General features: G+C 42.0%; 1 protein-coding gene across 13 annotated transcripts in view; it reads left to right on the plus strand.

Annotated features, from left to right (window-relative positions):
* The window catches only part of BICD1 (BICD cargo adaptor 1), a 255883-nt gene extending 235934 nt beyond the window's left edge, over positions 1-19949 (plus strand). For 5 of the 13 annotated variants that reach the window (XM_074939502.1, XM_074939530.1, XM_074939545.1 and 2 more), the window contains one exon: positions 14128-19949. In XM_074939502.1, the coding sequence (XP_074795603.1) occupies positions 14128-14218 (91 nt within the window). In that variant the 3' untranslated portion in view covers positions 14219-19949. Of the gene's footprint in view, positions 1-7243; positions 7377-14127 lie in introns of those variants that run through there. The other 8 variants (XM_074939484.1, XM_074939511.1, XM_074939553.1 and 5 more) reach the window with 4 other exon arrangements.
* The last annotated feature ends 7632 nt before the right edge of the window (positions 19950-27581 follow it).

Here is a 27581-nt window from a genome sequence, read left to right on the forward strand (position 1 = left end):
GGCTTTACTTTATCCTGTAGATACTCTGAAACTCACACTGTAATTACACATCCCCAGAGATATGTTGTTTTCATTCCAGTGTAATTCTAATTTACGAATATTTTTTGTAAATAGCTTCTGGTGAACTTCCTATGATAAATTTTAAGAGAAGATTCAAACCAAATTGAACCTGAAACTTTAAGGTTTAGAAACATTTGGTCAATTTATTTTGTTGTTTTATGTTTACAGTTTTGCTTGCCTCTGCGTATTTCAGCTAGAACCTGATTTGGAAACACTATAAGAGATTATTTTCTTGCTGTGTTTCCAACTAAACCAAAGACAGGGTACATTGGATAGCTTGAAAATTTGCATGACAATCCATCTGAATTTCTAAGCCCAAAAGGTCTGGATAAGCAGCCACATTTTTAGATGTTTACCAAATTGTTGGATTTCTTCTTCGAGTGCTGGTCCCTAAGTGTAATCCACTGTGGATATGCATGCGTTCCATGAAGTGGTGCCAGAATAGGGGGTGGCGGTGGAGGGAGGGCACCAGGGCCCTCTCACTTTTTGAAATGACCTTGCTCTCCTCATGCCTCCAGTCAAGGAGATACAGGACGGAGTGGGCTGACTGCCTTACCTGTTCCTTCCAGTGTTCAGGGCTCTCCATCAAAGTCTTTGTTCTGTAAATATTCAACACTGCCATAATGCTTTTTGTATGTAGATATTTCTATAGTTAGTAGTTGTAAAAGTTTTTAAAGCTTTTAATAAAAATTTTATAGTTAGATAGATTCCCTACCTTGGGGAGCCACCCTCCTGGCTTCAAGAATTGTGTGTCCTGCCCCCAGGCCCGCCGACAGCAATTCCGGGCCCCAGGGCAGAACAGTCAATGGGCCCCCTAGAAAGAGATGGTTGAGGTTTGATTTGTGCAGGGTGGGCTGGAGCCGGGCCCCATGCTGCTGCTGGCCCAGCGTGACGGTGCCACATGGGCGCAGAGCTGGACCACATGCGGCAGCTGGTGCATGCACGCACAAGCCGTGCCTGCATGGACGTGGTCTGCCTGACATTTGGGCGGTGCTGAGTCTGCACTGCTGGGTGCACTCTTCTGGCACAGCCAGCATAGGCGCCGACTCCATGGGTGCTCTGAGGCTGGAGCACCTACGGGGAAAAAATGGGGCTGAGCACCCACCGGCAGCCCCCCTTCCAGAATCTTCCCCTCCCCCCAGCACCTCCTGCCTGTCGGTGGGCCCCACTGATCAGTGCTTCCCCCTCCCTCCCAGCAACTACTGTGGATCAGCTGTTTCACGGCATCTGCAGGCGCTGGGGGGAAAGGGGGAGGAGGAAGGGCGCAGCGTGCTCGGGGGACGGGACGGAACTGGGCGGGGAAGGGGCGGGGTGGGAAGAGGCAGGGCAGGGCCGGAGTGAGGGTGGGAAGAAGCAGGGTGGGGGTGGGGCCGTGGGGGAAAGGGTGGCGTGGGGGCAGGCCTTGGGCGGAGCCAGGGGAGAGCATCCCCTGGCAGATTAGAAACTCGGTGCCTATGATGGCCAGGGCTTCCACATGCCCGCCCGTCAGCTCCACTGCCCCGGGCCCTTTTAAATTGCCCAGGCCCCTGGGCAATTGTCCCTTTTGTTCCCACCCACCCCCACCCCCTCGGCGGGCCTGCCTGCCCCCAATTCCTTCTTGGCAAATGATGACTATCTGCACTGCTTGTACTGTCCCAGGGTGGCACATGTTGCAGGTAGGTGTAATATCTGCTGCCCTTTCCCTAGCCATGCCCATGAGACACAGAAACTTCAGGTTAGAAAACACCTCATGGAGAAGGTCATGAGGCCACAGCTGGACCGGGCCCGGTCGAGGGACCCCCCCTGTACATCCACCTGCATCCACATGGAATGCACCTCCCACCACGAGGTCTGACTGCTACAGGGGAGTCTGTATCCACTATCAGGGTCTCATCAGGAAGGCAGAGAACACTCACACAAACATAAAAGTAGGTCCCTTTCTAAGTCGGTTATAAAATCATCTGACACAATTGTGCATAAGTCAAGCAAACCTACTCTGTCAACCTCTAAGGATTTAGGATGTTCTAAGTCCCAGGGCCAGGACTCTAAAGCCCATAAAGCCAGGGCTTCTTTGATACTGGACTTGTTCTGGCAACACCCATTCCACCAGTACCATCCAAGTCAAAATCTCAGGAACCATCTGTTTAGGTGTGATCGGAGATACCTCCACTGGTGATGGTAGCAGTACAAAGGCCAGGTCTGCACTCAGAAGTTAAGTTGTACCTAACTATGTCATTCAGGGATGTGAAAACTCCACACTCCTGAGTGACATAGTTAAGATGGCCTAATCCCCAGTGCAGACAGCACTAAGTCAAGAGAAGAATTCTTCTGTTGACCCAGCTACCGCCTCTTGGACAGGTGGATTACCGGATGGGAGAACACCTCCCATCACTGTAGTGCGTGTCTACGCTGCAGTGCTGCAGCTGTACCATTGTAGTGTTTCAAGTGTAGACAAGCCCAAAGTCTGCCTCTTCTGACCTCTTTCGTATGAGTGCATCAGACCCCTAGTACTCCAAAAACGTCAGAGACCTATATCACACTGGAGAATATCTTTGCTCTTCCCCATCATCAGGACTTTCCCTAATGAGGAAGATTGTGACTCCACCAGGGGTTGTTACCATGGACAGAAGTCTATCCCCTCTTCCAGCTATGCTTTTTTCTCTACCAGAACCATCAGTGGATACGGACTCTTTCTTCTCTGAATCTGAGTCATCAGAACAGCCACTATCTCCTCCTCTGAGAGCTATTAGTCCAGACAGGAGATCCAGAGCTTCCTGGTACCAACCTTCACCTTGACACTCACCTTGGGATCACTGGTACCGCATGCCTTGGCGACCTCCACAACCTCCTCCAGACACAGCATACTCGGGAACATGGGACCCTTGCAATCTGCCAGGGATTCTGTTCACCATTCCCCTCTGAGAGAACAGTCAGCGCTTTCCCCAACCCTAATGAAGACAAGGACTATGAACCAGTTCTGTCTGTTCTACCAGTACCGACAAGATTCTCTTCTTTGTCGCCCAACAAAGCAACCACCCCAGGATCTCCGTCCCCTCTGGATGACCATAAACAGTTTTAGTCATTATTGTGCAGGGTGGCAGAAGCATTCCAGACCTCTCTGGAAGAGGTCCAGGATCCCCAACACAAGCTCCCAGATATTCTGCAAACCACTGGATCCAGCCAAATAGTCCAGTCAATAAAGCTATTCTGGAACCTGCCAGAGGAGTCAGGCATACACCAGCCACCCCAATGAAGGCATACACCAGCTTCTACACCATACACCAGCTCCTACCCCAATGAAGGCAGAGAAACATCAAGGGAGCAGAATTCCTTTTTACTCACCCTGCGCCAAACTCTGTGGTTGTCCAGGCTGCCACTGAGAGATCTAGACAACAAAACATTAAATCTGCAGCTCCTGACAAGGAGGCTAATCATCTAGACTTGTTGGGAAGAAAGGTATTCACATTTACTAGCCTTCAGTTCTGCATAGTGAACTATCAGGCGTTGTTGGGTAAGTACAACTATCTCAACTATTCAACATTCACAGCCTTTGTAGACAAACTACCACAAGACAGAGCTCACTTCCAGGCTTGTATTGATGAGGGCAAGCTGGTGGCCAGAACTGCACTTCAATCAGTAACTGATACAACTGACACATCACCTAGGTCAATGGCAATGGCCACTGTAATGTGCCATGAGTCATGGTTACCCACCTTGTGATTTACCAGGGAGGTCCAAAACACTATAGAGGACCTGCCCTTTGATGAAGCCCACCTTTTAAATGAAAAGAGAGATGAGTTCTTACGAACTTTGAAGGACTTTAAAGGCCACCCTCCTCTCCCTGGGAATATATACACCTGCCCCAAAAAGGAATTATCACAAGCAACCTCACAGACCTAGACTGGCATCTTAACAGTTTTATCACCAGTGATCTTATGACCCTCCTCGTAAGAAGCAGAGAGTACAGAAGTCTCATTTCCCTGTACCCTCCACATATGCAGCACCCTCTCAACCCCACTCTCCAGCAAAAAGATATATTTGAGTTCAAGAGCTGCAAGGCCTTAACAATACCACCACTACATGATTAGGGGTCATTTAGCACTCTGTTTCCACAACATTGTTTTCATTGATGGGCCATCATTTGAATACTTCATTCACAATGTGCTGGCTACACTGGATGTAAACTGCCTTGTGGGTGTTACCACAGGAGCAAACACATTTGAAATATAGGCACATAGTCAATATTCATAACTTCAGATACAAAAATGATGCATGCATACAAATAGGATAATCACATTTGGCAAATCATAACTTTTCCATTGACACCTTACATGGCATACTTTGTATAAGATTTGTTGCAATTATACAACGGGTAGCAACAATGATCTGCATGATCACATTTTAATCAGATGTCACACATGGATATTCACCCTGCACGCAGATGTTTTCTCAGATTCATGGTGAGCCCCATCCACCTCCAATACAGCGTTCTCCCATTTGGCGTTGCTACAGCCCCCAGAATTTTTATCAAGGTCTTCCTGGTAATAGCAGCTTATTTCAGATGGAATGACTTCATAGTCTTCTCCTATCTTGATGATTGGCTTCTCATTGCTGAGACATATCAGGAGGCCCACAAGTCGACCTCAATGCTTATTTTCTTCCCTAAGAGTCGGAGTCAACTTGGAAAAGTCTGTTCTCACTCTGACACAGACTACAGACTTCATAAGGGCCACCTTCAATTCAGCAAAGTGAGAGCTTATCTGCCAAAGGGCAGGTTTCACACCATGAGCAACCTGATAGATCAGGCCGTATGCAACTCTTGAGCTTCAATCAGAACTTTCCTTTCCTTTCTCATAAGGAACATGGCTTCATGCACTTACGTTACCCCATTCACCAGACTCTGCTTACATTGCCTTCAGGCATGGCTCCACACTATGTGTTCACCAACCAAACACAACATGAACACCATGGTAACAATTTCTGCTAGAGTAACAGCTTCTCTAATGTGATGGAAGGATCTTCATCAGGAGTGTATGGGGGTCCTCTTCCTACCATCCTACCAGACAAGATGATCATTGAAGACTCTCTCTCTCAGACTGGGAAGCCCATGTGGAGAGCCATATGGTTCAGGGCACTTGGATGCCCCAAAAGGCCAGGATGCACATCAACCTTCTGGAACTCTGGGCAGTTTGAGATGCTTTCAAAGTCTTTTTGCAATTCATAAGGTCCTACCATGTCCCCACAATGTCAGACAATATGACAGGGAGGGGGTGAGATCAATCCCTCTGCGTAGAATCAGTCACCCTATGAAATTGGTATCAAGAATCCAATCACAATGTCATTTCTCCATCAATCAGGAGCGGGAATTCAGTAGTAACAACATTTCTGCTCAGTGGGGGACTCCCAACTGGGATCTGTTCGCCTCCCAAATGAACAGGAAATGCAACACATATTGTTCCAGAGGTGCTGTAAGATTACACTCTCAGGGTAATGCTCTCCTTCTTTCCTGGTCGGGTCATCTGAGCTATGCCTTTCCTCCTTTACTGTTCCTACCTTGAGTCTTGCAGAAAATCTGTCAAGACCGGGCATGAGTCATCCTCATTATCCCCTACTGCCCCAGGCAGCTTTGGTTTCTGAACCTCATCTGGCTGTCATCCTGCCCTCTAATCAGCATCCAGTTGTTTCCTGTTCTCTTCACCCTGGAGAGGGACAGGATCAAGCATCCCAATCCTGAGATGCTTCATCTCATGGCTTAGTTTTTGGATGGGCATCAACACTAGAACTTTCCCGTTCAGAAGCCATACAAACCATTCTTAAAACAGCAGAAAGGGCTCCACTAGGAAATCCTATTCAGCCAAGTGGAGGCGTTTCTCCATCTGGGTGCATCAAATGTGCATATCTCCCAAGTCAGCAGATGTTCCCTTCGTTTTAGACTGTCTTCTTTCTGTCAAAATGGCTGGCTTTTCCCTCCGCTCTATACAAGGCTATCTGGCAGCAATCATTGTGCGCCATCCACTAGCAGATGGTTATTCAATTTTCACTCCGATTCTTAAAGGGCCTAATTAGACCTTTCCACCAGTAAGGAAGCCTTCCCCTCATTGGTCTTGAACCTTGTGCTGTCAGCTCCCACTAAGCATACCTTCAAGCTGTTAGGTGAGACATGGAAATGCGGCTATCTATGAAAGTTGCATTCCTTGTGGCCATCATCTCAGCCAGGAGGGTAGATGAGTTGAGAATCCTAATGGCAGATCCACCATATACTTTATTCTATAAAGACAAAGTCTGTTTATGGCTACATCTGAAATTCTTTCCCAAGGTTGGTTTGGAGTTTCACATAAAAAAACCAATCAACTTACCTGTTTTTTCTAAAACTGCATGCATCTGTGGAGGAGAGGAGGCTTCATTCCCTTTACATATGACGTGCTCTCACCTTCTACCTACAAAGGACAAAATTGATTAGAAAATCTCCCAGACTGTTTATTGCTATACCAGAAAGAGTCCAACATCACACTATCTCCTTTCAGAGGATCTCAAGTTGTATCTTATTCTGCTAGCAGTTGTCTCACCTTCCTCCCCCATAGTGGGTGAGGACTCATTCTACAAGACCACAAGCGACGTCTGTAGCATCACTTCAGGAAGTGCCTCGGGTTGAGGCAGTTATGTGGACTTCCATCCATACATTCACAAGACATTATGGTCTCCACAGGGCTTCACCACTGACACATCCTTTGGGACAATGGTCCTTCAAAGAGCTCTGATGCCTGCATCCATGCACCCTCCTCTTTCTTGACTACTGCTTGTCAGTCACCCACCGTGGAACACACATCGGGACCAGAACTCAAAGGAGAAGAAGGGGTTACCTACCTTATAGTAACTGGACATTCATCAAGATGCGCTGTCCCTTTCTATAGTCCACTACCCGTCCTCTTTCCCCTCTACTTCGGACCATACTTGGATTCGCAGTAGAAAAAGAACTGAAGAGACAGTTGGCCTGCCCCGCCCTTTATCTCTTCAGTGGGAGGCATGAGGAGACCCAGGATGCATGTGCGGGCCAGCTAGGGTGACCAGATAGCGAGTGTGAAAAATTGGGACACTTTCTTTTTCGCAGGAGCGGGGCGGGTGGAGGGTGGGGGAGGGGATAGGTGATTATAGTTGCGTATATAAGACAAAGCCCCTAATATCGGGACGGTCCTGATAATATCAGGAGGTCTGATCATCCTAGGGCCAGCAGACACTGCTTCCAAAATTCTCTGACTCCAGGCACATGCAGCACATGCGTCTCCACGGTGGAACACAGATAGAGACCACACGTTCGACGAATCTCCAGTTATTATAAGGTAAATAACCTCCTCTTGCCCCATCATCACCTGTAACCACTTATCTGCATTACTGTAGAGCGTATATTACCATATAATTACCCTGAGACTGTATGTTATGATATTTACTTTGGGCCATATTCAGGCTTCCATCTAATTCACTGGGAGCTCTATGTGTATATATGAAGCCAAAAATGTAACCCCTGGTCATCTGTCGTAAATTTACAAGTGATTAAAGTAAAAGGAAGTGAGTTGATTATTTTTACATGAAATAAAGTATTTCTAAAACCTGACGTTATCTGTACAAAACCATAGTTTTCATGAAATAACATTGGGCATCTATGGTTTGTAAATATACTCCACTGCTGATTCATTTTAGGCATGACTTAATGTTAATTAGATAACATTGTATGGTATATTGTCTATTTAGGAAAGAGAAAATACTAGTTAAGAATAACATTAAAAGGCTTTGCATAGTACTTTCCAACTGGCATTAGAAATACATGATTACCTTTTTCAATCATAGTTGAAATCCACTTAAAATATACAGTAATTCTAGCTCAAACAAACGGCAATCATCATCCATTAACTATATAATATTAACCATTAAACAGAATTTAATAAAACATGCATTAAAACTATGTTGTAAAAGCAGCACACATCACAAGTGTAGAGATTCACATGTCCAGTTGTAGTAATTTGTAGGTTTATTCCCAATTATGTGTCAAAAACTCCACATTTCTCCCTCCTTTGCATTGTTTTGTTTTATTATTAGTAATTTACTGTCATCTCATACTGCCTACACTACTCAACATAGCTGACCCTTGAACTCAAGAATACATTGCCACATTGATTTCATTCCTATGTACCATCATTAGAAACACACGGTTTGCAGTGTGTGCTTTAATGATTGTATCCCTATAGATGATCTAACGCTTATCTAAGTACAGCTGTATTAATCTGAATTGCTCAACTATATTTTTTATTCTGAACAGAGATAGTGACAATGTCGGAGTCAATACAAGGATCAGATCAATATTCCCTACAAGACTCAAACTGACGAGGATTGCAAATTATTAGTATTGTGTGCATTTTTGCTACAAAAACCATTCAATTGCCCATGCTGATAAACTTGTAATTTTATTTTCTTCTAATGCCTCTAATCATAGAAGATTAGGGTTGGAAGAGACCTCAGGAGGTCATCTAGTCCAACCCCCTGCTCAAAGCAGTACCAACCCCCAACTAAATCATCCCAGCCAGGGCTTTGTCAAGCCAGGCCTTAAAAACCTCTAAGGATGGAGATTCCACCACCTCCCTAGGTAACCCATTGCAGTGTTTCGCCACCCTCCTAGTGAGATAGTTTTTCCTAATATCCAACCTAAACCTCCCCCACTGCAACTTGAGACCATTACTCCTTGTTCTGTCATCTGCTACCACTGAGAACAGCCTAGCTCCATCCTCTTTGGAACCCCCCTTTAGGTCATTGCAGGCTGCTATCAAATCCCCCCTCACTCTTCTCTTCTGCAGACTAAATAAGACCAGTTCCCTCAGCTTCTCCTCATAAGTCATGTGCCCCAGCCCCTTGATCGTTTTCATTGCCCTCTGCTGTACTCTCTCCAATTTGTCCACATCCTTTCTGTAGTGGGGGGACCCAAAACTGGACACAGTACTCCAGATGTGGACTCACCAGTGCTGAATAGAGGGGAATAATCACTTCCCTCGATCTGCTGGCAATGGTCCTACTAATGCAGCCAAATATGCCGTTAGCCATCCTGGCAACAACACTGTTGGCTCATGTCCAGCTTCTCATCCACTGTAATCCCCAGTTTTCTGCAGAACTGCCGCTTAGCCAGTTGGTCCCCAGCCTGTAGCGGTGCATGGAATACTTCCATTCTAAGTGCAGGACTCTGCACTTGTCCTTGTTGAACCTCATCGGATTTCTTTTGGCCCAATCCTCCAATTTGTCTAGGTCACTCTGGACTCTATCCCTACCCTCCAGCGTATCTACCTCTCCCCCCAGTTTAGTGTCATCCGCGAACTTGCTGAGGGTGCAATTCATTCCGTCATCCAGATCATTAATGAAGATGTTGAACAAAACCAGCCCCAGGACAGACCCCTGGGGCATTCCACTTGATACCGGCTGCCAATTAGACATGGAGCCATTGATCACTACCTATTGAGCCCGACGATCTAGCCAGCTTTCTATCCACCGTATAGTCCATTCATCCAATCCATACTTTTTTAACCTGCTGGCAAGAATACTGTGGGAGACCATATCAAAAGCTTTGCTAAAGTCAAGATATATCACGTCCACCATTTCCCCCCTATCCACAGAGCCAGTTATCTCATCATTATTTATTATTAATTAATATTATTAGTCATTAAGAGGTTGGTGAGACAGAATTGTTTCATATTTCTTTATGCATAAAAATGTTTTTATATACGAAGATGATCTCCAACTTAGCAGTACCATGAATAGAAAAATGAGCACATGCTTAATGTCCTGAGTACTGGGATATTTTTGTATTACAATAACTGCAACCATGTCCTCCTCCTAATATGTATCACCTAATGTTATTTGTTTTTAAAGGTAGGAAGGTAGCTTTGAAAGGCAACACATTTGGATAGATCTCTTTATAAACAAGAAAAAATTGCATGAGTCTTTCCGTTCCACTCTACCATTATCAACCAATCACAGGAATCATAGAAAAAATGGGACCTTTCTAGGATTATGGGGCCACCTCGTAGTAAATCCTTATCACCTGCTACATTAAGGTTGAATTTCACTCCTTCACTGAGGGGGAGAACAAGATCTGTGCCTGAGCTAAGTCCCACTTAAGCCCTATTTTGAAGACTTAAGAGGATCAGAGGTCTTGTGTTGCTCTCAGTAAATGGATGAATCTCACCCTAAATGTCACCCTTTTCTGTGTCTCCTCCCCCACCCCTCCCTTTATTGGGGATGATCAGAATAGGCAAAGAGCTAATTCAGACCCCTCCCCTAATGCCAGCTCTATATTTACATGTTGTTGCATCTCACTGTATTGTTGTTGCATCTCACTGTATTGCTCACTCAGCAATACAGAGGAAAGTACCATCATTGAATTTTTTAATGTAAAACAAATCCAGCTAGGAAAATATTTGGACCAAAATATACGAGCCCAGGTTCCTAAAGTTAAGTTTCTAACTCCATATGTTATGAGGCTTGATCTTACAAGGTGCTGAGCATTCTGGCACTGACCCAGCTAGTGGGTCTACTCATATGCTTAAGTGTTTGGCTGGATCAGTGCTCGGCCCGTTGCAGGATAGAGCCCCAAAAGAGAAGTGGATTGATTTCAAAAGTGCTGAACCCTGCTTCCCCTGGTGAGTGCCTCCTAAAGAACCTCATTCTTTGAGGTGCTGGACACCCTCAACAGTGACTGAAGCCAGTGGGGATTGAAGGTACCCAGCACCTTGCAGGTTTCATTCCATAATCATGCGTCTTCTATTTAAAGGCCTAAACGTGGAATTAAGAGCTTAACTTTAGGCATGCTAGATAGGGATTTTCAGAAGAGTCTAAAGGGGAGTTAGGTGCCCAATTGAATTCCAGTGGGAGGGAGGCACCAAACTCTCTTAGACGCCCCAAATTTGAAAACTGTGGCCTGCCATAATAAAATCACAGTGGTGATGATGTACCACATTCTTTTTGGCCTTTGAACAAATGGAACTTCTTTTTTCCCCCTAATTAAATCCTGTATGTGCATATTTACGCGTTTTCAACATGCTATAAATACCTCTGGCATTTCCAATTGATCCATTCCCAACAGCAGACTAATTGCAGTCCCTCAGCCAATATCTGCAATGCGCCAAAATTCTGTACTGGAGGGATAATATATACGTGAGACAGTGCAGTGTCTAAAGGAAGAAAAATAGAAAAGCCCTGGAAGAACAAGTACAAGGGCAATTGTGCTTCACTTTGCTTGCCAGACAGACTATAATACATACTGAGTCGAAAAAGGAAAAAAGAAAGACATTTCCCAGACAGACTGAAAAACTGCAGGTGTTTATGGGTTGATTTTATTCACATACTGTATCTGAAGCTTGATGTGCCTGATGCTTCACTTGAAAAATTAAGGACCGTAACTCAAGCAGGCCTCAGATGTAAAAGCTTTCTGGCAGTGCAATTCACCCCTGCAAAGACAGCCTGGCCAAATGAGATGCTGTAAGGGGTGAAGTTCACCCTGGGTGAATATTGTTTCTAGACTACTATTTAAAACAATAGGCAATGAAACCTGTCTTAAGCGACAAACCAAAGTTGGCTAGAAAGCAAACAAAGCATTACTGGAAATCTTGGGACTGTTTTAAAGTGGTTGCTAGCATTAAAGCAGCAGTTCTTAAATTGTGGGTTGGGACCCCAAAGTGGGTCGCAACCCCATTTTAAAAAGGTCACCGGGACTGGCTTAGACTTGCTGGGGCCCAGGGGCTGAAGCCAAAGCCTGAACCCCACTGTCTGGGGCCAAAGCGGAAGCCTGGGTCCGGGGCCAAAGTCCAAGGGCTTCAGCCCTGGGTGGCAGGGCTCAGGTTACAGGGCCCCTGCCTGGGGCTGAATCCCTTGGGCTTTGGCACCTCCAACCAACGTGGTGGGGCTCGGGCAGGCTCAAGATTCGGTCCCCCTCCTGGGGTCATGTAGTAATTTTTGTTGTCAGAAGGGGGTCGCGCTGCAATGAAGTTTGAGAACCCCTGCATTAGAGGGTACTTATCAGTGATGCTGCCCCTAAAGGCAGGTTTCAGCGGGTTTGAACAAATGCTTTGGTTGGTACATTTTATTCAAAGGGGATGAAACCTTGCTTCTAAACTGGCACCTTCAGTTTAGTATGGATCATCATATGAACATATAAAATCCCTAGTGTGCAAATCAAATGGCACTTGTGAATTGCTGTTTAAATTTGATCCCACCATTTTGCTCATGCATTCATTTCCCCTCACAACATTCCTCATCTAAGCATGCAAACAGAAGTTGTGTGTCACAGTTCAGGGCAACTGCACTTGTCTTTCCCTCTATGGTCCACCAGGGGCACCCACTCTCAGGTTTCCATGTCCCCAGCCATTACCTGTTTGGTAGAGTCAGAATGCCTAAGCAGGCCTGTTTTGCTTTTCTCCTTAGAGACTATAAACAGCGTAATTACCCACAGTTATAAGCAGGGATCCTAGTTTTCCACAATAAAAAAACCAAAATTCTCCAATTAAAAAAACCATTAAAATCTGTGTTTTTCCACGAGTAAAATGAAATGCTGAATTTTTGTTTTCCTAGCCACAATATAGATAGGTATCAGCTGAACACAATGTTTTATTGATAGATTTACAATTTTTAAGTAAGTTTGAAGCCTACGAGTGCCATCAATCATTATAATAAAATAAAATTAATAGAATTGCAATTTGTAATCTACAACCTTGCTGCATACAAGTACAGAACAGCACATTACCATCAATGTGAAATTTGTCCTTACCAAACTCAGTGACACGGTCTTTAGAAGTGATTTTTAAAGTTTTCAGCATCTTTTTCTAACTTTAATTACTCACATCTAGAGGCTGAAGTGAAATTTGAGATGCATTAAAACACAAACCCCTATCCGTCGTTGAGTAACCACTATATTCCAGAAGCAGTTTATTGGAATATGTTTAGCTATGTAAATTTAAAGCTCATTGAAAAATCAACCACAAGAGGGGGAGATTGCACACACTGAATAAGTGACACTGGCACTTTCAGTAAAAGCTAGTTAATAGTTAATATATGTTTTTTATTTTTTCACAAAATGTAAAAATTAAAGAGTCCCTGTAAAACCACAAATTCTGTGTTTTTCTGCAGCAAACAGATTTTTAGGATACCTACTTATAAAGTACCACACAGCTTTTTCTAAGCAAGCACATTTTTTCTTAAGGTAAAAGCTTTACAAAAAAAACATATTAAAGCAATAAATGAATTTACACACATGCTACTAAGTTTACCAGAGATCACCCCAACTCAAAAAGGGCTCTGGTAGGAGTCAGTTCTTCAAACCAACAGGGGGTTTTCTCTGGTTACAAGTTCATAACCGCATTGGCTCAGAACAAGCACTCCTTCATACAGTTTGGGTCTTCAGTGTGCAGAAACTGTGAATAGATAATCAGCCAGAGAATGGGTCCCCTCCTCATGGCGAAGCTTCCGAAGGTTGGGTCTTTGCATAACGGAAGGTGGTAATTTGCATTCACCTCCACCCAGGTATTTCCTAGGAACCCCACTTAACTTTGTGGCTAGATGGAGTATTAGTCTGACCCGCTACGGCCATTCTTATGTTTGTCTGGCATATTGTTTAATATAGTGATAACACTTCCCAAGGTTTATACTGGCCATGTCTCTCCACTAGAGAAGTCACGTACAACCCCACAATCATATATAAACTTTGCATTTTTAATACAATGGGCACCAAAGATACTTAAACTTAATTCAATAAGATGCAATTTAATTCAATAAGGTTTATCCAGGATATTACTAGAAACTGCTATCTCTGTGCCAGTGTGGTGCTAATTGGACAGCAGGACATCTTCAGCATCTGATTTACATGTGCAAGGGCCATTTTGTATGTGCACATTAGGGATGTTACATATGCAAATCACTGCCTGAATTAAATGGAGGGTGCAAATTTGCAAGCTGGGTTTCATCCCCTTTGAAAATCTGTGCCCACACTTGTTTTGTTTACGTTCATGTAAAGATTTGGCCATGTGTTTTAAACACTTTTTCTCTTCTTTTAATTTTCAGTCCTGATGTAGCCTTTCCAGAAGAGCAGCCACATTCCAGCTCTCAGTGTGCCCCTCTCAACTGTCTCTCCAAGCCTCCTCCTTATCCCTAATCTTCAGATGCAACATAAGAGAAAAAACAAACACACAAACTGAGTGGAGCTCACACAACAAAGGTATAAGTTGCTCCCAAGGACCCAGTAGGCAATCCTGCCTTGTTGCTGCGTTGACAAGTCTGGATTCATATCCGTTTTGGCAACCGAGTGTTGGCTGAGAAGAAGGATACAAAGCACAGAGCCCTGCCTGTCAAAAAGACTTTTTATGGTTCCTGTAATTATATTCAAACTTTGCTGTCACACCTGAAGTTTAGTGAAATTTAACAGCGTGAGAAAATGTTCCTCCCAGCTGCGTGGCTTTACCTCTGAAATATTGAGAGACTTAAGCCAATATTTTAAAAAATTATGTTACAAAATCCTATTTTCACATCCTCCACGTTCAGCAATAGGAACTAGGTCAGATTTTCTTTTCTGTTGTTAAGGGTGTGATATTTATTTTTACTTTATTTGCACCATAATTTTGTGTTTATAAAATGTGGTCCTTGTTTTTTGGGTTTTCTTTTCTTTTGTTTCTCTTTTTGGTGAGAGTTGTATTTAATTCATTTTATTTTTAAAAAACAACCAGAAATAGCTTAAGTTAAGAATGACTGAGTTAGTATTTAAAAAAAAAATGATGATTGTTATCTTGGCCAGAGAGTATGGCCTATTTTTTTTATTGCACAAAAACATTGAAAATGGGGTGAATTGGAATGTTAACAGTGACTTTGTATTTTGCTGTTGCACTGATATTGTTTATGCACTTGTTTTCTAATTTCTATTATACTAGCTGCTGGTTTTGTTCTAGGTCTTCATTGGAAGCTGATTATTAAACCTAAGAAGGAGATTAAAGAATGATGCTTTGATTTTCATTCAGATATTTGCTTGCATTTTAAGTATATTTTTGCATTTCAGACAAGTAGATGAATTGGTGCTTTTTCTGGGGGGGTGGGGAGGGTTCTGTTTGAAAGAAAAGCTAAAGCAACATGAAGTAAAATGTTGTGTGTTAATTAAAAATTTCAGTTTTTTCTCCTGCTCCCAAATTGAGGGTACTAGTTTGAGGAATGACCAGTGAAAGTATAAAGAGTAAGAATGGTGAGGTTATATACATTTAGCGTGAGATATTCTATGGTGAAATACCTCATGCATGTAGGGTTAATGGCTTCGAATGAAAGTGGCAGGATTTTATTGTAGTGCATTTTTTCCCTTGCCAAATATTAACAAATACAGAACCTTAGCTCATTGTCAGTTTATGACAAATACTCAGGTGACCTATGGTGCACAGTGTTCCAAGTTAAAGAGTCTCTCCTCTAAATGCTGAATAAAGCTGTGTTGCAGAGTAGTGGATTTTCATAGCAAAATGAAGGATAGCTGAATTTATTTTGCACAGAATCTGACAGCAAGGCAAGTAGCTAAATAAGCTCTGGTGTCTTAGCACCTTTGGGCTTCTTATCTGGTCATCAAGATGGAAAAATACAAGTACTGCCCATTCGTTGCTAATTAGCATACTCCTTGCTCTTGGTCAGTGGCCTTAACTTATTTAAAGAAGACAGGCGTTGACATGTCCATGTTTCTGTCTGCTTCTTCTCTGTGGTGTTAATATGATCCACAAGATGGAAATACAAATACAGCTTACTATTTGCAGCAATTAAAAAAAAATTGTTACAGATATAATTGGAATAATTCAATATAACTGAATCTGAGGAAAAGAACACTGTCCTCCAATACTAAAAATGCTTACCAAATGTAATAACGTACAGTACATAAGTGGAGGAAAGAATCAGTGGCCAATCAGTGTGCCTAACAATCATTACCATAGTACCAGTAATGAAGGTGCTGTAAATAGAAGTATCCTAATGTAATCAACAATGTACACTATATAACCTTGTCAGAGCCATTGAGCTAATGTAATAAAACATGTAGAATCGGAGGTGAAGAAAAACAGAAACAAATTCATGTAAAAGTCTGATCATACCAACCTAACAACTCTTTGCACTGTTTCTATATACGTTTCCAAGATGTTCACATGATCCTTCTTGTACTGCATTCACATAACTATTTAGTGCCATACTTAACCTACTCTTCTTACAGAAAAGTCCAATAAAACTTGTTTAGCATTATCATGCTGTTCGGCACTAAGATTAGTTGCTATGTAGATTTTTATTAAAGAACTGTTTTGTCTGGGCAAATGTTGCCTTTAAAAAGCACCTCAGAATACCTGATGATGTTAGATCAGTATATTATTATTCCTCAGTGGTAGCATCTGTGTCCAACAAAGATAGCTACTGCATATCAGTTAAGTGAGAAAAGAATTAGCATTGCCACACTGTATACAGTTGCTGTAAACTGTATTTAGAATATTATTTCCTGTTTTCATATCCAAACCAAACATCTGTTGAAACTACAAAGAACATTTCTTCCCCCTAATTTAAATATATGTTTTAGCTTTTTTTAATATAGATATGAATCTGTGGAGAAAATACTTGTTTTGAAATATTCATTCAATAGTATATTCATTTTTAATTGTGATTTTCAAAGTAAAATTAGCAACTCTGAAATACTGTACTGGTATGGCCGTTTGGATCAAGAGTTATAGAAGAGTGTTCCATGGATTAGAAATTTTGGTCATGTTTTACAGAAATAAGTGGGTTTTTTTAAAGTTTTGATTCTCTTGTGATGCTTTAATTTAATTCCTAATCAATTTATAATTTTTTAAATATAATAAAGCAAGAATACGTGCTTGAAATTTAAGAGATCTAGGAAAGAACCAACTTAAATGTAAAAATGACTATGGTTATTGCATTGTAAGAAATAAAGCTTTGTAGGCCCCAGAGCAGTCTTGCCTCTTTTGTCAGTTCACTGGGGAAAAAACGTATCTTAAATTTCAGAAAACGTAAAGCCTTCTTGGTTAGATAATAATTAGTGATGTAAAATTTTACCAAATGTCTGGTAGGAATTATTTCTGAACCTCTGCCGGAAAAAAAAACAAACCCCTAGTTGTTTTTAATGTTGGCAAAATGTTGAATGTAGCCATTTTAAAAAATCATTCCTAACACATTGCCATCTATCTTGATTTTAAAATAAAGGGAAAAAAAGAACACATATATTCTTAAAGGCTGGGTATACTTAGAAATACTGATGTGTATCCCCCACAGCAAAGAAGCGCCTTTCAAAAGCTTGTCCAGACTTTCAGGTTTGAAATGCAGATATTGTTCATAAAGAGGGCCTTGGAGTCTCTCTGGTTGTCAGGTAGCCTATAAATTGCATGTCTGCTTTTTCCTTTTTTCTGACCTTGGGAGAGTTGTTTCCTGGTAGAAACAAATGATCCACATCTGAACAGCCAGTTACTGGAAATTTGTGGAAGAAAAACAAAATAAACAGTGTAAATCAAATTAAAATATAAGGTGAGAAGAAAGTGAATTAATGAAAAATTGTAAAACAGGGGAGCAGTGAAGAATATATTTTCTACCAGTGTCAGAAGGTAACCTTGAAACTTTTAAAGAAAGAGAAAATATTGATAATTTCCCATCTCAAACCATGTAAGGGTCTTTGCCTTCTAGATAGAGGCAGTAGGGAGATCCTTTTTAATTGATCTCTGACAGGTTGGCATCTCCATGCTTATTCAACCCAAGTAGAATGAATGTAATTATAACTATACATTAGGATTAGTAGACTGAAACTGTTTATTATTAAGATAAGGCGGAAAATTTTAATACGAAGATTATGCTTCCGTTTTTTCCTGTTTAAAAATATGGAGTGGTTTTAACCATTTGCCATACATATCTGTAAACAAAAGGAGGAGGATGTGTTAAAAGATGATAAAGACATTGCCAATGAAGGCTGCAAACCTGGAATCATATGAGTATCAGTGTTTACGTACAGCAGCTAGTTATATGGGGCCCAATCCTGCTTACACTGGCTGCAATGCAAGCAGAACTGGGCCCATATTATGCTAGCTACTTTAGAACTTGACCTTGCATCACTGGAGGAATTTTGCCATCAACTTCAGTAGAAATGGTGAGGGTGCATAATGAGGTTATAGATTACACATGCTCTTCAGAGGTCTTTTCCCTTTCTCAAGTGATAGATGTACATCTGTTGGAGTTGCAGTTGTTTCTTTCTGTACTAAAGAAGTCTTTATTTGAAAATTGCAGGCACTGATGTTTTACATTTGAAGCATGATCATTGCTATATTTACCTCTTTAAAAATGATAGCTCTCAATTTACTTCCGTTTTTCTCCTGCTGTACATGCAGTATGTCTCAAGGAGATATACAGTATTCAGAACTTTTTTCACCGTTGATGAATGTTGGGGTTTTTTAATTTTTAAATATTCTGTCAAAAAGAAATACACAAAAAAGCAATTAATTGCCTTTAGCCTTAAGGCACAACTGCACCTAAATATGCAATATAAAATGTGTGCATGAGATTCTTTAAATCATGTAGTCTTTTCCATAAGCATGATGATGAAGCCAGAGAATTCTTATTTCTTGTATGAACCATTACTCCCCGTGTCAGAAATGCAAGACAGCTGTTACAAAGAGTCTGTACATTACATCCTAAGAAGCATGGCTTAAATCCTCCTTGCATTTTAATCTCTTTCCTGTGGAGTTCTTGAAAATCCCCCTCTATTAAATCTAAAGTTAACAAAGTGACAAACTGATGTCAGATAAAGGAAAATTCCCATGTTCTATAAATGTAGTTAATTTGTTGTCAGACTCTGGGTGATAGGGCCTTGGGTTTCAATTACTGTCTTTATATGGAGGTGTTTGTTCTGCTCATCATTATTATGCCGTAATAGAAACAGTGGAGATTATCGTATGGTTTTTCTCATCATTAGTAAACATGGTTAAACAAATGGTTTTTTATTAAAACTTGTTTTTGATTTAAAAGGTGTGCTGGAGATTAATGAACAAAAGAGGCTGACACAAATGAACTGGTTTGCTAGCTGGTTCATTTAATCAGCTGTGAAGAAGAAATAAGAAAAATCTAGCTTTTTAAATAGTTGCTATTATTGTTATTAATTATTATTATTTATTTATTATTCACAGGTATGGCTTTGTGCACCATGCCAGTGGGTAAATTAAGTGCATCTCATTAGTTAGTGCCCTAATTTCAAGCCCTATGGTTTGACTGTTAAAGGGTTAATTAACTTGATCCTTTGTTTAAAAAAAAAGTTAAAAAAAAAACAACAAAATCTGATGTTTTGTGACTTTTATAATCTATTGAACATTTCCATTTGCATGATGATCTGTATCTAACAAACCATACCAACTGCTGTGTTCATTTCCAAACAGTTTTAACATTGGTGATGTTTGTGATAAACACAAATTTGTGTACTGTATGTTTACTGCTGTTATAACTTGGCTACTCCTATGTTGAATTGAAATTATGTTGTAATGCCTTCCTGGGCTTAAATGATGCAGTGTTTCTGGATGGTGAAGAATACAAAAGTATATGTGCTCATTGACTAAAATATTGAACATGAGAAATTTCCTCTTCTTGTTGGTACCTTTTGTTTAAAAGCAAAAAATGTTGAATAATTCTTGGTTCCAAAAATGCATCATTTGTATTTCAAGTTAAAATAATCCCCATGTTAACCCTTCCCTGCCATGTTTCTTATACCTATAGATAATCCTAGGTGAATGCCTTGTGAGGGATTCATAAAGTATGTGCTTGTAAATGTGTAGTATGATCATGCAGTCAAATGGTTGAGAAAAACAATCCAGTGCTGAAGAAATCAATTAAAAGAAGCAAATATACATATAATTATGTTGCAATTAAAATTACAGTGTAATGTATTACTGTCCCAGTAAATAAACTGGCCATTTTTTTTTCATTTAATTCTATGCTCTCTCTCTCTCTCTTTTCTACCTTACTGTCTCTGTAAGTAGTTTGCGGTATGCTTTTTTTTTTTTTTTTTTTGGCATTACTTGACGTTACTTGGCTTGGCCTCTTCTCCCCAAGGCCCCACCCTTGCTCCGCCTCTCTCCCAAGGCTCCGCCCACCACTTGCTCCTCTCCTCCCCCGACAATCACTCACCCTTATGGCAGGAAAAAAGTAGGAAAGCATAGCCCTCCCACTGTTAAAAGTGATGAGGCCCCTCTTCTGGTGCCCCTGTTGCTGGGTGTCCAGTTTTTTGACTGGAAAGTCTGGTCAAAAAGTGGACCTGACAGTACACTAAAAGTCCAGTTAGAGGAGAAAGCGCAATCAGCTTCCCCGCCAGGAGGGTGGGAAGAGCAGCTGCTGCTGCCTGGAGGAGCTGCAGCTCAGCTGGAGAGAGAGAAAACTGGCTCCCAAGGACCTGGCTCTGGTGGAGAGAGTTAGGTACCAGCTCTGTGCTGTGCCCAGGAGGATCCTGTCCACACACCCATCCCGCTGTGCTCTTGCCCCTGGACCCTGCCTCGCTCCAGCGACCGACCCACCCTACCCCGCTGTGCTCTTGCCCTTGGACTCTGCCTTGCTCGAGAACCGACTCCCTTCCCCCTCACACTGTGCTCTTGTCTCCAGCCCCTGCCTTGCTCTGGGGACTGACACCCCTGCTGTGCTTGTCCCCGGCTCCTGCCTCATTGAAGGGACCGACCTGGGCAGCCCCCTGTTAGCCTAGCCCTGGGCTCCCCCACAGCTCTGCCAGTACCCCTCACTCCCAATGTGCAGCCTTCTGCCAACCCAGCCCTGGGCTCTGCTCCAGAAATTAAGGAATACTGATATACAAAGGCAAAAAATAAACCACACCATCTTCAGCGCAGTGAAAAGAGCATTAGACATGACTTTTCTATTGTTGTTACTGGAAGTTGTGCATTTTATCCTCTGTGCAAATATTGAAATCTCAAGGATTTTAATTCCAATCCTGCTCTGCTATATATACAATATATTTATTTTATAATTTTACTATTATGTAGAGTTTACCACCATGTCCAGAAGTCTTCGATTTTTGGATGCCAAAGAAATTAAACATTACTCTTATTTATCAGCTAAAGATATTATTTAGTAATAAATGTAATTAAGATCTGGGTTTAGAAGGTACCATGCACTGAGCAGTCAAAAATTGTATGGGGTTATGAAGGACCAAATTAGGCTTATTTATGGCCTAATTTATTATTTCATGCGTGTTTATGCCTGCATTTCCTGGAAGTGGATAGTTGGTCCATGTGATTAAGATTTCTTGTTTGTCAGAAAAGAAGTATATGGCCATATAAAGGCAAAGCATACAGTGACTTCATTCGCTTTGCTTAAACCTCTGGGAGAGATGGGAGGGAGGTGGAGTGTATGGAGCGATGGGGGAGGAGGGAGAGCAGCAAGCGGCAGGGCCAGGGGGCGGAGGGGGGGAGGGAAGAGGTGGGGCAGGGTGAGGTTCTGGCTCTCCTGCTTAGTGTCCCATGGGGGCCCACAAATATATTTGGCTCTGGGCCCACAAAAGTTTAGTCCGGCCCTGAATAGAAATGGTTTGCTGTTTCCTTTTACTGAAATTGAGGCAGACATTGGAGTAAGGACTAAATCCACTTATAGTGTTTCCACAAATTCGTGTAATCTCTGAATTACACCAATATCTGCAGAGGGTCTTCATCCTGTGGAGCTCTGTAAAATGCAAATCTCTGGCCTCAAGCAATGTGCAAGCAAAGGAAGACATGAAATCAGCAGAAAATTGGGTTAGGAATGCTATGCCTAGTGCAGCAAACCATACCTGTATATCAAAGCAAGAAACATCTTGTAAAGCAAGAAACATTCTTCCCTTAAGGAAATCTGTGTAGGATCTGGCAGCATAGGGGGTCAAAATCCTTCCCAAACAGCCAATCACTCCATATTCTGCTGATTGGAAGATGTTCCCCACCGCAATGCTGATCAGCCTCATTGGCAGTCGGATGAGAAAGAAACTGTAGAAGGCATTGATTTGCCTACCAGGCTTGGCCTACATGACAGCTGAAGTAACCCTTTTTTCCCTGGCACTTTGGGGACAGGTGGAAGTAAGGTTGTATTTGTTTTGACCAGAGTGGCAGGGTCCTTTCTATAGTAAAAGGATTTGTCTGTGTCTGTGAAGATAAATGCAGCCAGCAGCCTGAGAACTGTTGCTTGTCTGATATCTTTCCCACTTATCTGTCCTCTTTCTTTGCCCTGCTGGGTAAAGGTAGAGAGGTCACCACGCACCAACCCTTCTGTATTCATTACAGGCAGTGCTGCTGCTGCCTTTACTTAAGGTTGCCTAAGAGTAACTTTGCATTATAATAACTTCCAAATCTATACCAGTTGGGCTGAAACGTTCCATGATGGCTGTCAGCCTCAGGAGGATGAATTTTTATTTTAGTTTACTTTTAAGTTCCAGCTACTGTAGCTTAGCTGTTTACAAGGTTAAGAGAAAAATACCCTTTTCGACTTTTTTGTTTTTTAAATCCTTACCATTTCATTGAGAAGCCCTAGTGCTTCCACGATGTGGAGCAGGGACTTGAAGTTTGACGGGCTGGGTCCATGCCTGGTGTGAGGATTAGAACTTTTTGCTTTCCCCATAAAAATCTGCCCACACGTTTCTAATATTTATAAGCCTCTGGGGGATGGGGGAGGAGAGAAAAGAAACGAAAAGCCACTGTTTGCACATGCGTAGCAGAGTCTGTCTCCACTGACCCTTCCTCACAGCTTCTCTGTGCTCACCAGACTGAGCATCTTCCCAGGGCTGCACAAGGACAGCAGGATTTTCCCTGCAATCACTCATCCTGCCTCCCATTGTGACACCAGCCACCACAACGGAGCCGAGACAATTCCACTTGGGCTCTCAATAACCCTACTGCTGGCACCCACAGAGGTAGAGGAAACACCCTGTCTTGGAACACAGAGGAGTGTGAAGCAGGCAGAGGATAGTAAAGCTATTGAGCAGACAAAGGGAAATAGGTGGCAGGGAACAGAAATGGGCTGAGAATGATCAGAGTAGTGGAAGAGCAAGGTTGCCCTCATGGTAAGGTATCTGAATGCCACGCTGAAGAACTGGATTCTATCTCTGCCTCTGTCACAGAGTTCCTGGGTGAATTCTGGGCAAGTCACATAAGCCCAGATTGTTGCACGGGGGAGGGGCACTAATTGTGTGTTCCTTATTTTCTGGACACCGGATTTGAGATACATGCAGCCAGATTTACAGAAGTGCTGAGCACTCCCAGCTGCAACGGAAGTCAAAGGGAACCATGCTTTGAACATGTAAACCAGGGGTTCTCAAACTGGGGGTCGGGACCCCTTAGGGGGTTGTGCGCTATGAGTCTCCACCCCAAACCCCGCTTTGCCTCCAGCATTTATAATGGTGTTAAATATATAAAAAAGTATTTTTAATTTATAAGGGGGAGTCGCACTCAGAGACTTGCTATATGAAAGGGGTCACCAGCACAAAAGTTTGAGAATCGCTGATGTAAACTATGATAAAAATGTTAAGTATTCTGAAAAATCAGGCCTCAGGCCTCTCAAGTTGAGCACCCAAAATAGCAGATAGTTTTGACAATGCTGACCTTAATTTCTCTGAAGGTATCCTCATTCAACTTCTTTCATGTGTGTTGTCATAAATATAAAGGGAAGGATAACCACCTTTCTGTATACAGTGCTATAAAATCCCTCCTGGCCAGAGGCAAAATCCTTTCACCTGTAAAGGGTTAAGGAGCTAAGGTAACCCCACTGGCACCTGACCCAAAATGGCCAATGAGGGGACAAGATTCTTTCAAATCTGGAGTGGGGGGAGAACAAAAGAGTTTGGTCTGTCTGTGGGATGCTTTTGCTGGGAACAGATCAGGAATGCAGCCTCACAACTCCTGTTAAGTTAGTAAGTAATCTATCTAGAAATATGTTAGATTTCCTTTTGTTTAATGGCTGGTAAAATAAGCTGTGCTGGATGGAATGTATATTCCTGTTTTTGTGTCTTTTTGTAATTTAAGGTTTTGCCTAGAGGGATTCTCTATGTTTTGAATCTGATTACCCTGTAAGGTATTTACCATCCTGATTTTACAGAGGTGATTCTTTTACCTTTTCTTTAATTAAAATTCTTCTTTTAAGAACCTGATTGATTTTTCATTGTTCTTAAGATCCAAGGGTTTGGGTCTGTGTTCAGCTATGCAAATTGGTGAGGATTTTATCAAGCCCTCCCCAGGAAATGGGGTGTAGGGCTTGGGGGAATATTTTGGGGGAAGACATCTCCAAGTGGGCTCTTTCCCTGTTCTTTGTTTAAAAGCTTGGTGGTGGCAGCATACGGTTCAAGGACAAGGCAAAGTTTGTACCTTGGGGAAGTTTTTAACCTAGATGGTAAGAATAAGCTTAGGGGGTCTTTCATGCAGGTCCCCACATCTGTACCTTAGAGTTCAGAGTGGGGAAGGAACCTTGACATGTGTCCTCCTCCACCACCACCACCTCTTTGAGTCATCTCAAAGTTACCAGCCATTCCTTTTCTTGAGCAGAAGGCTGGCACTGAAAGCCCTGTTTATCTACCTAACCTGTCCATCACAGGCAGCAGCAGGAAAGCTTCCCCAAATGTGTGATGAGAGATATTGGCAAGATCACATAAAGAGACGGCTTTAAGCAATGACAAACTAATTCTATCTCCAGCCACGTTCAGTCCTTAGCCTCTCTGCTGAAACATGGCCATGCATTTTGTGATGTAAACGTGCACTAAGTACTGTCACACACAGTCTGTGCTAATAATGTCAAGGTAACCCTTTTCTCTCCCTGCTTACACCCTTCAGAAACAATCCAGAATTTTAACCAGGGTTTTATAATCAATATATAATATATGTGAGGAAAGAAGTGTATATAACCACTGCCCAACCATTCTGTATGGATAGCATTATGGAAACATACTGTTACAGGGAATATTAATAGACCAGTTTTGGCTTATTTGCAACTAAAGCATTATATCAAATCCCATGTGGAAAGCTAAGGTTTCAGGAGACCATTAATAAGGATAGAAACACTAAATACAGGAAAAGTCACCTCAAAGGACCTGATCTCCACATAACATAATAGTTATTGCTGGATCTGGAAGATAAAACTACCTTGATGGAAAAATGGGGAAAGGATCTAAAACCAAACATCACTTTGAAACATAGGAAAATAGCCGGAGGAAGGCCAAAACCACATTTGCTTGGGTAACCGTTAACAAAAATAAAGAATGTCTGTTAATGGGAGGTGCGGTGTGTGCTCTGAGGGGAGATAAAAGCCCTCAATTCACATAAATTCCCCTGCGAAAACTTAGGGCTCTCCAACAGAAATCAGTCCAATAAAAGATATTATCTCACCCACCTTGTCTCTCAGAACAAGCATGTGTAACAAATGTTGACACCTCAGTGATGAACTTCTAATAACCTGGCAAAAAATCTTGATGCGTTGAAGAAGTTCTCATAGTCTCTTTATGGCTATCAAAATAAATTAATAACTCATACTTCACTAGTTATTCTTTATAAATCTCTTCATGAGTTCACCTGTACCCCAGCCAAAGTATCTAAGTCCAACAATAAGATATAGGATCTGATAATAAAAATGCACATATAATTTTCAAATTAGATTGTTACAATCATGCCATATTAAGAATGTTATTCATTTTGTAAAAGACTTTTATTGTTGAGGGGAAAACCCTTGAAGTTAGATTCTATAAAACAGGATTAAAAAGAAACCCACAAGGGAAAAAAAACTTCAGCTCCCATGCTTGATTTATCACAAAAGCAGACTTTAATAATAAAGAGACATTTAAGCATATTTCAATTAAATCTTATGATTCTACCCCTGAGGGGTTAGCTGTTGCTGAGTGTTGCTTATATCCATCAGGAATGTTGTGATAAATGAAGATGGGGGGAGAGCTCCCTTTTATGGATACTCAGCCAGCCAGTTAGCTATAAAACCCCTGTTAGTAGCTGTTCTCTACTTCCTTTCCTGTAAAGGGTTAAAAGGTCCATAGGTAAAAGAAAGGGAGTGGGTATCTGACCAAATGAGCCAATGGGAAGGTGAGAACATTTTAAAACTGGGAAAAAACTTCCCCTTTGTCTGTCTGTGTTGTTATCCCGGAGAGCAGAGACAGGGCTGGAGCTATGTTGTAAAAGCTTGGGCCAGGTACGAAAATCATCAGAACATACCTAGAAACTACTCATTTGAAACCCCAGATATGTAAGTAGGTCAGGAAATGTCTAGGAAGACGCAAATAGGTTTATCTCTTTTATTTCTTTATGGCTTGTGGACTCCTCTGTGCTAACCCCAGGTGCTTTTGTTTTCCTTGTAACCTTTAAGCGGGACCTCAAGAAGCTATCTCGATGCTTAATCCTTGTAATTATTTTTTTTAAAACCTAGCAAAAAGCCTAAATTCCAGATGTATTTTCTTTCTTTTTGTTTTTAATAAAATTTATCTTTTTTAAGAACAGAATTGGATTTTTGTGTTCCTAAGAGGTTTGTGCATATGTTGTTTAATTAGCTGGTGGCAACAGCTGATTTCCTTTGTTTTCTTTCTCAGCTCTTCCCTGGGCGGAGTGAAAGGGCTTTGGGAAGCCCACAGGAAGGAATTCCCAAGTGTGTCTTCCTGGGTTCTCAAAGGGGTTTTTGCACTTGGGTGGTGGCAGCATCTATCCATACAAGGTCAGAAAAAAGCTGTAACCTTGGGAGTTTAATACCAGCCCGAAGTGGCCAGTATTAATTTTTAGAATCCTTGCGGGCCTCACCTTCTGCACTCAAAGTGCCAGAGTGTGGAATCAGCCTTAACAAATGTTGACTCCTGGTGCTAGGTGTTGCCACACTAGCTGATGAATTTAAAAAATGAGTCAAATTACCAGCGTAATACTGCAAGCCCTGTATGCCCAAAACTCCCATTAAGTTCAATGGGATTCTGAATGCAGAGTGTTTGGGCTCTATATCATGTTCTCCTACTCTCACGAAGAGGCGAAAAGAATAGGATTATGGGAGAAAAGATGACCATTGTGTTCCTAGAAGGTACGAAGCTCCTCCCCACAGCAAGGCACCTCCATCTGTCCAAATAAAAAGGACTGAGCAGTCTTGCTTTAGAGTTAGTCAAATACTACATGTTTGAAGGGGTCACTTTCCCCATAGACACACCTTTCTAATGCTTCCAACTCCTGCTTGCCCCAGGAGAAAAAGACCAAAGGAGCCCAGCTCTCTTACATGGCTGCCACTAGGCCACCCAACCAGCATGGTATTGCATTATAAGTTGGATAATTTGTGACCGCTTTCATGCTTAGGGTCTGATCAAAAGCCTTCAGTGGGCTTCAGATCGGGGTCCTAGACCATGATTGTGCAATCTGATCAACATAGGTCCCTGTGTTGTTGCAAAGCCCCATTAACTTCAGTATGGGTGCAGGGGTCCACCTGTGCAGGTCAGATTGCAGCATTGGGGTCAGACTGTTGAACATCTAATGCATTTCAAAAAG

Source organism: Natator depressus, chromosome 1, assembly GCF_965152275.1.
Source record: "Natator depressus isolate rNatDep1 chromosome 1, rNatDep2.hap1, whole genome shotgun sequence".
NCBI lineage: Eukaryota > Metazoa > Chordata > Testudines > Cheloniidae > Natator > Natator depressus.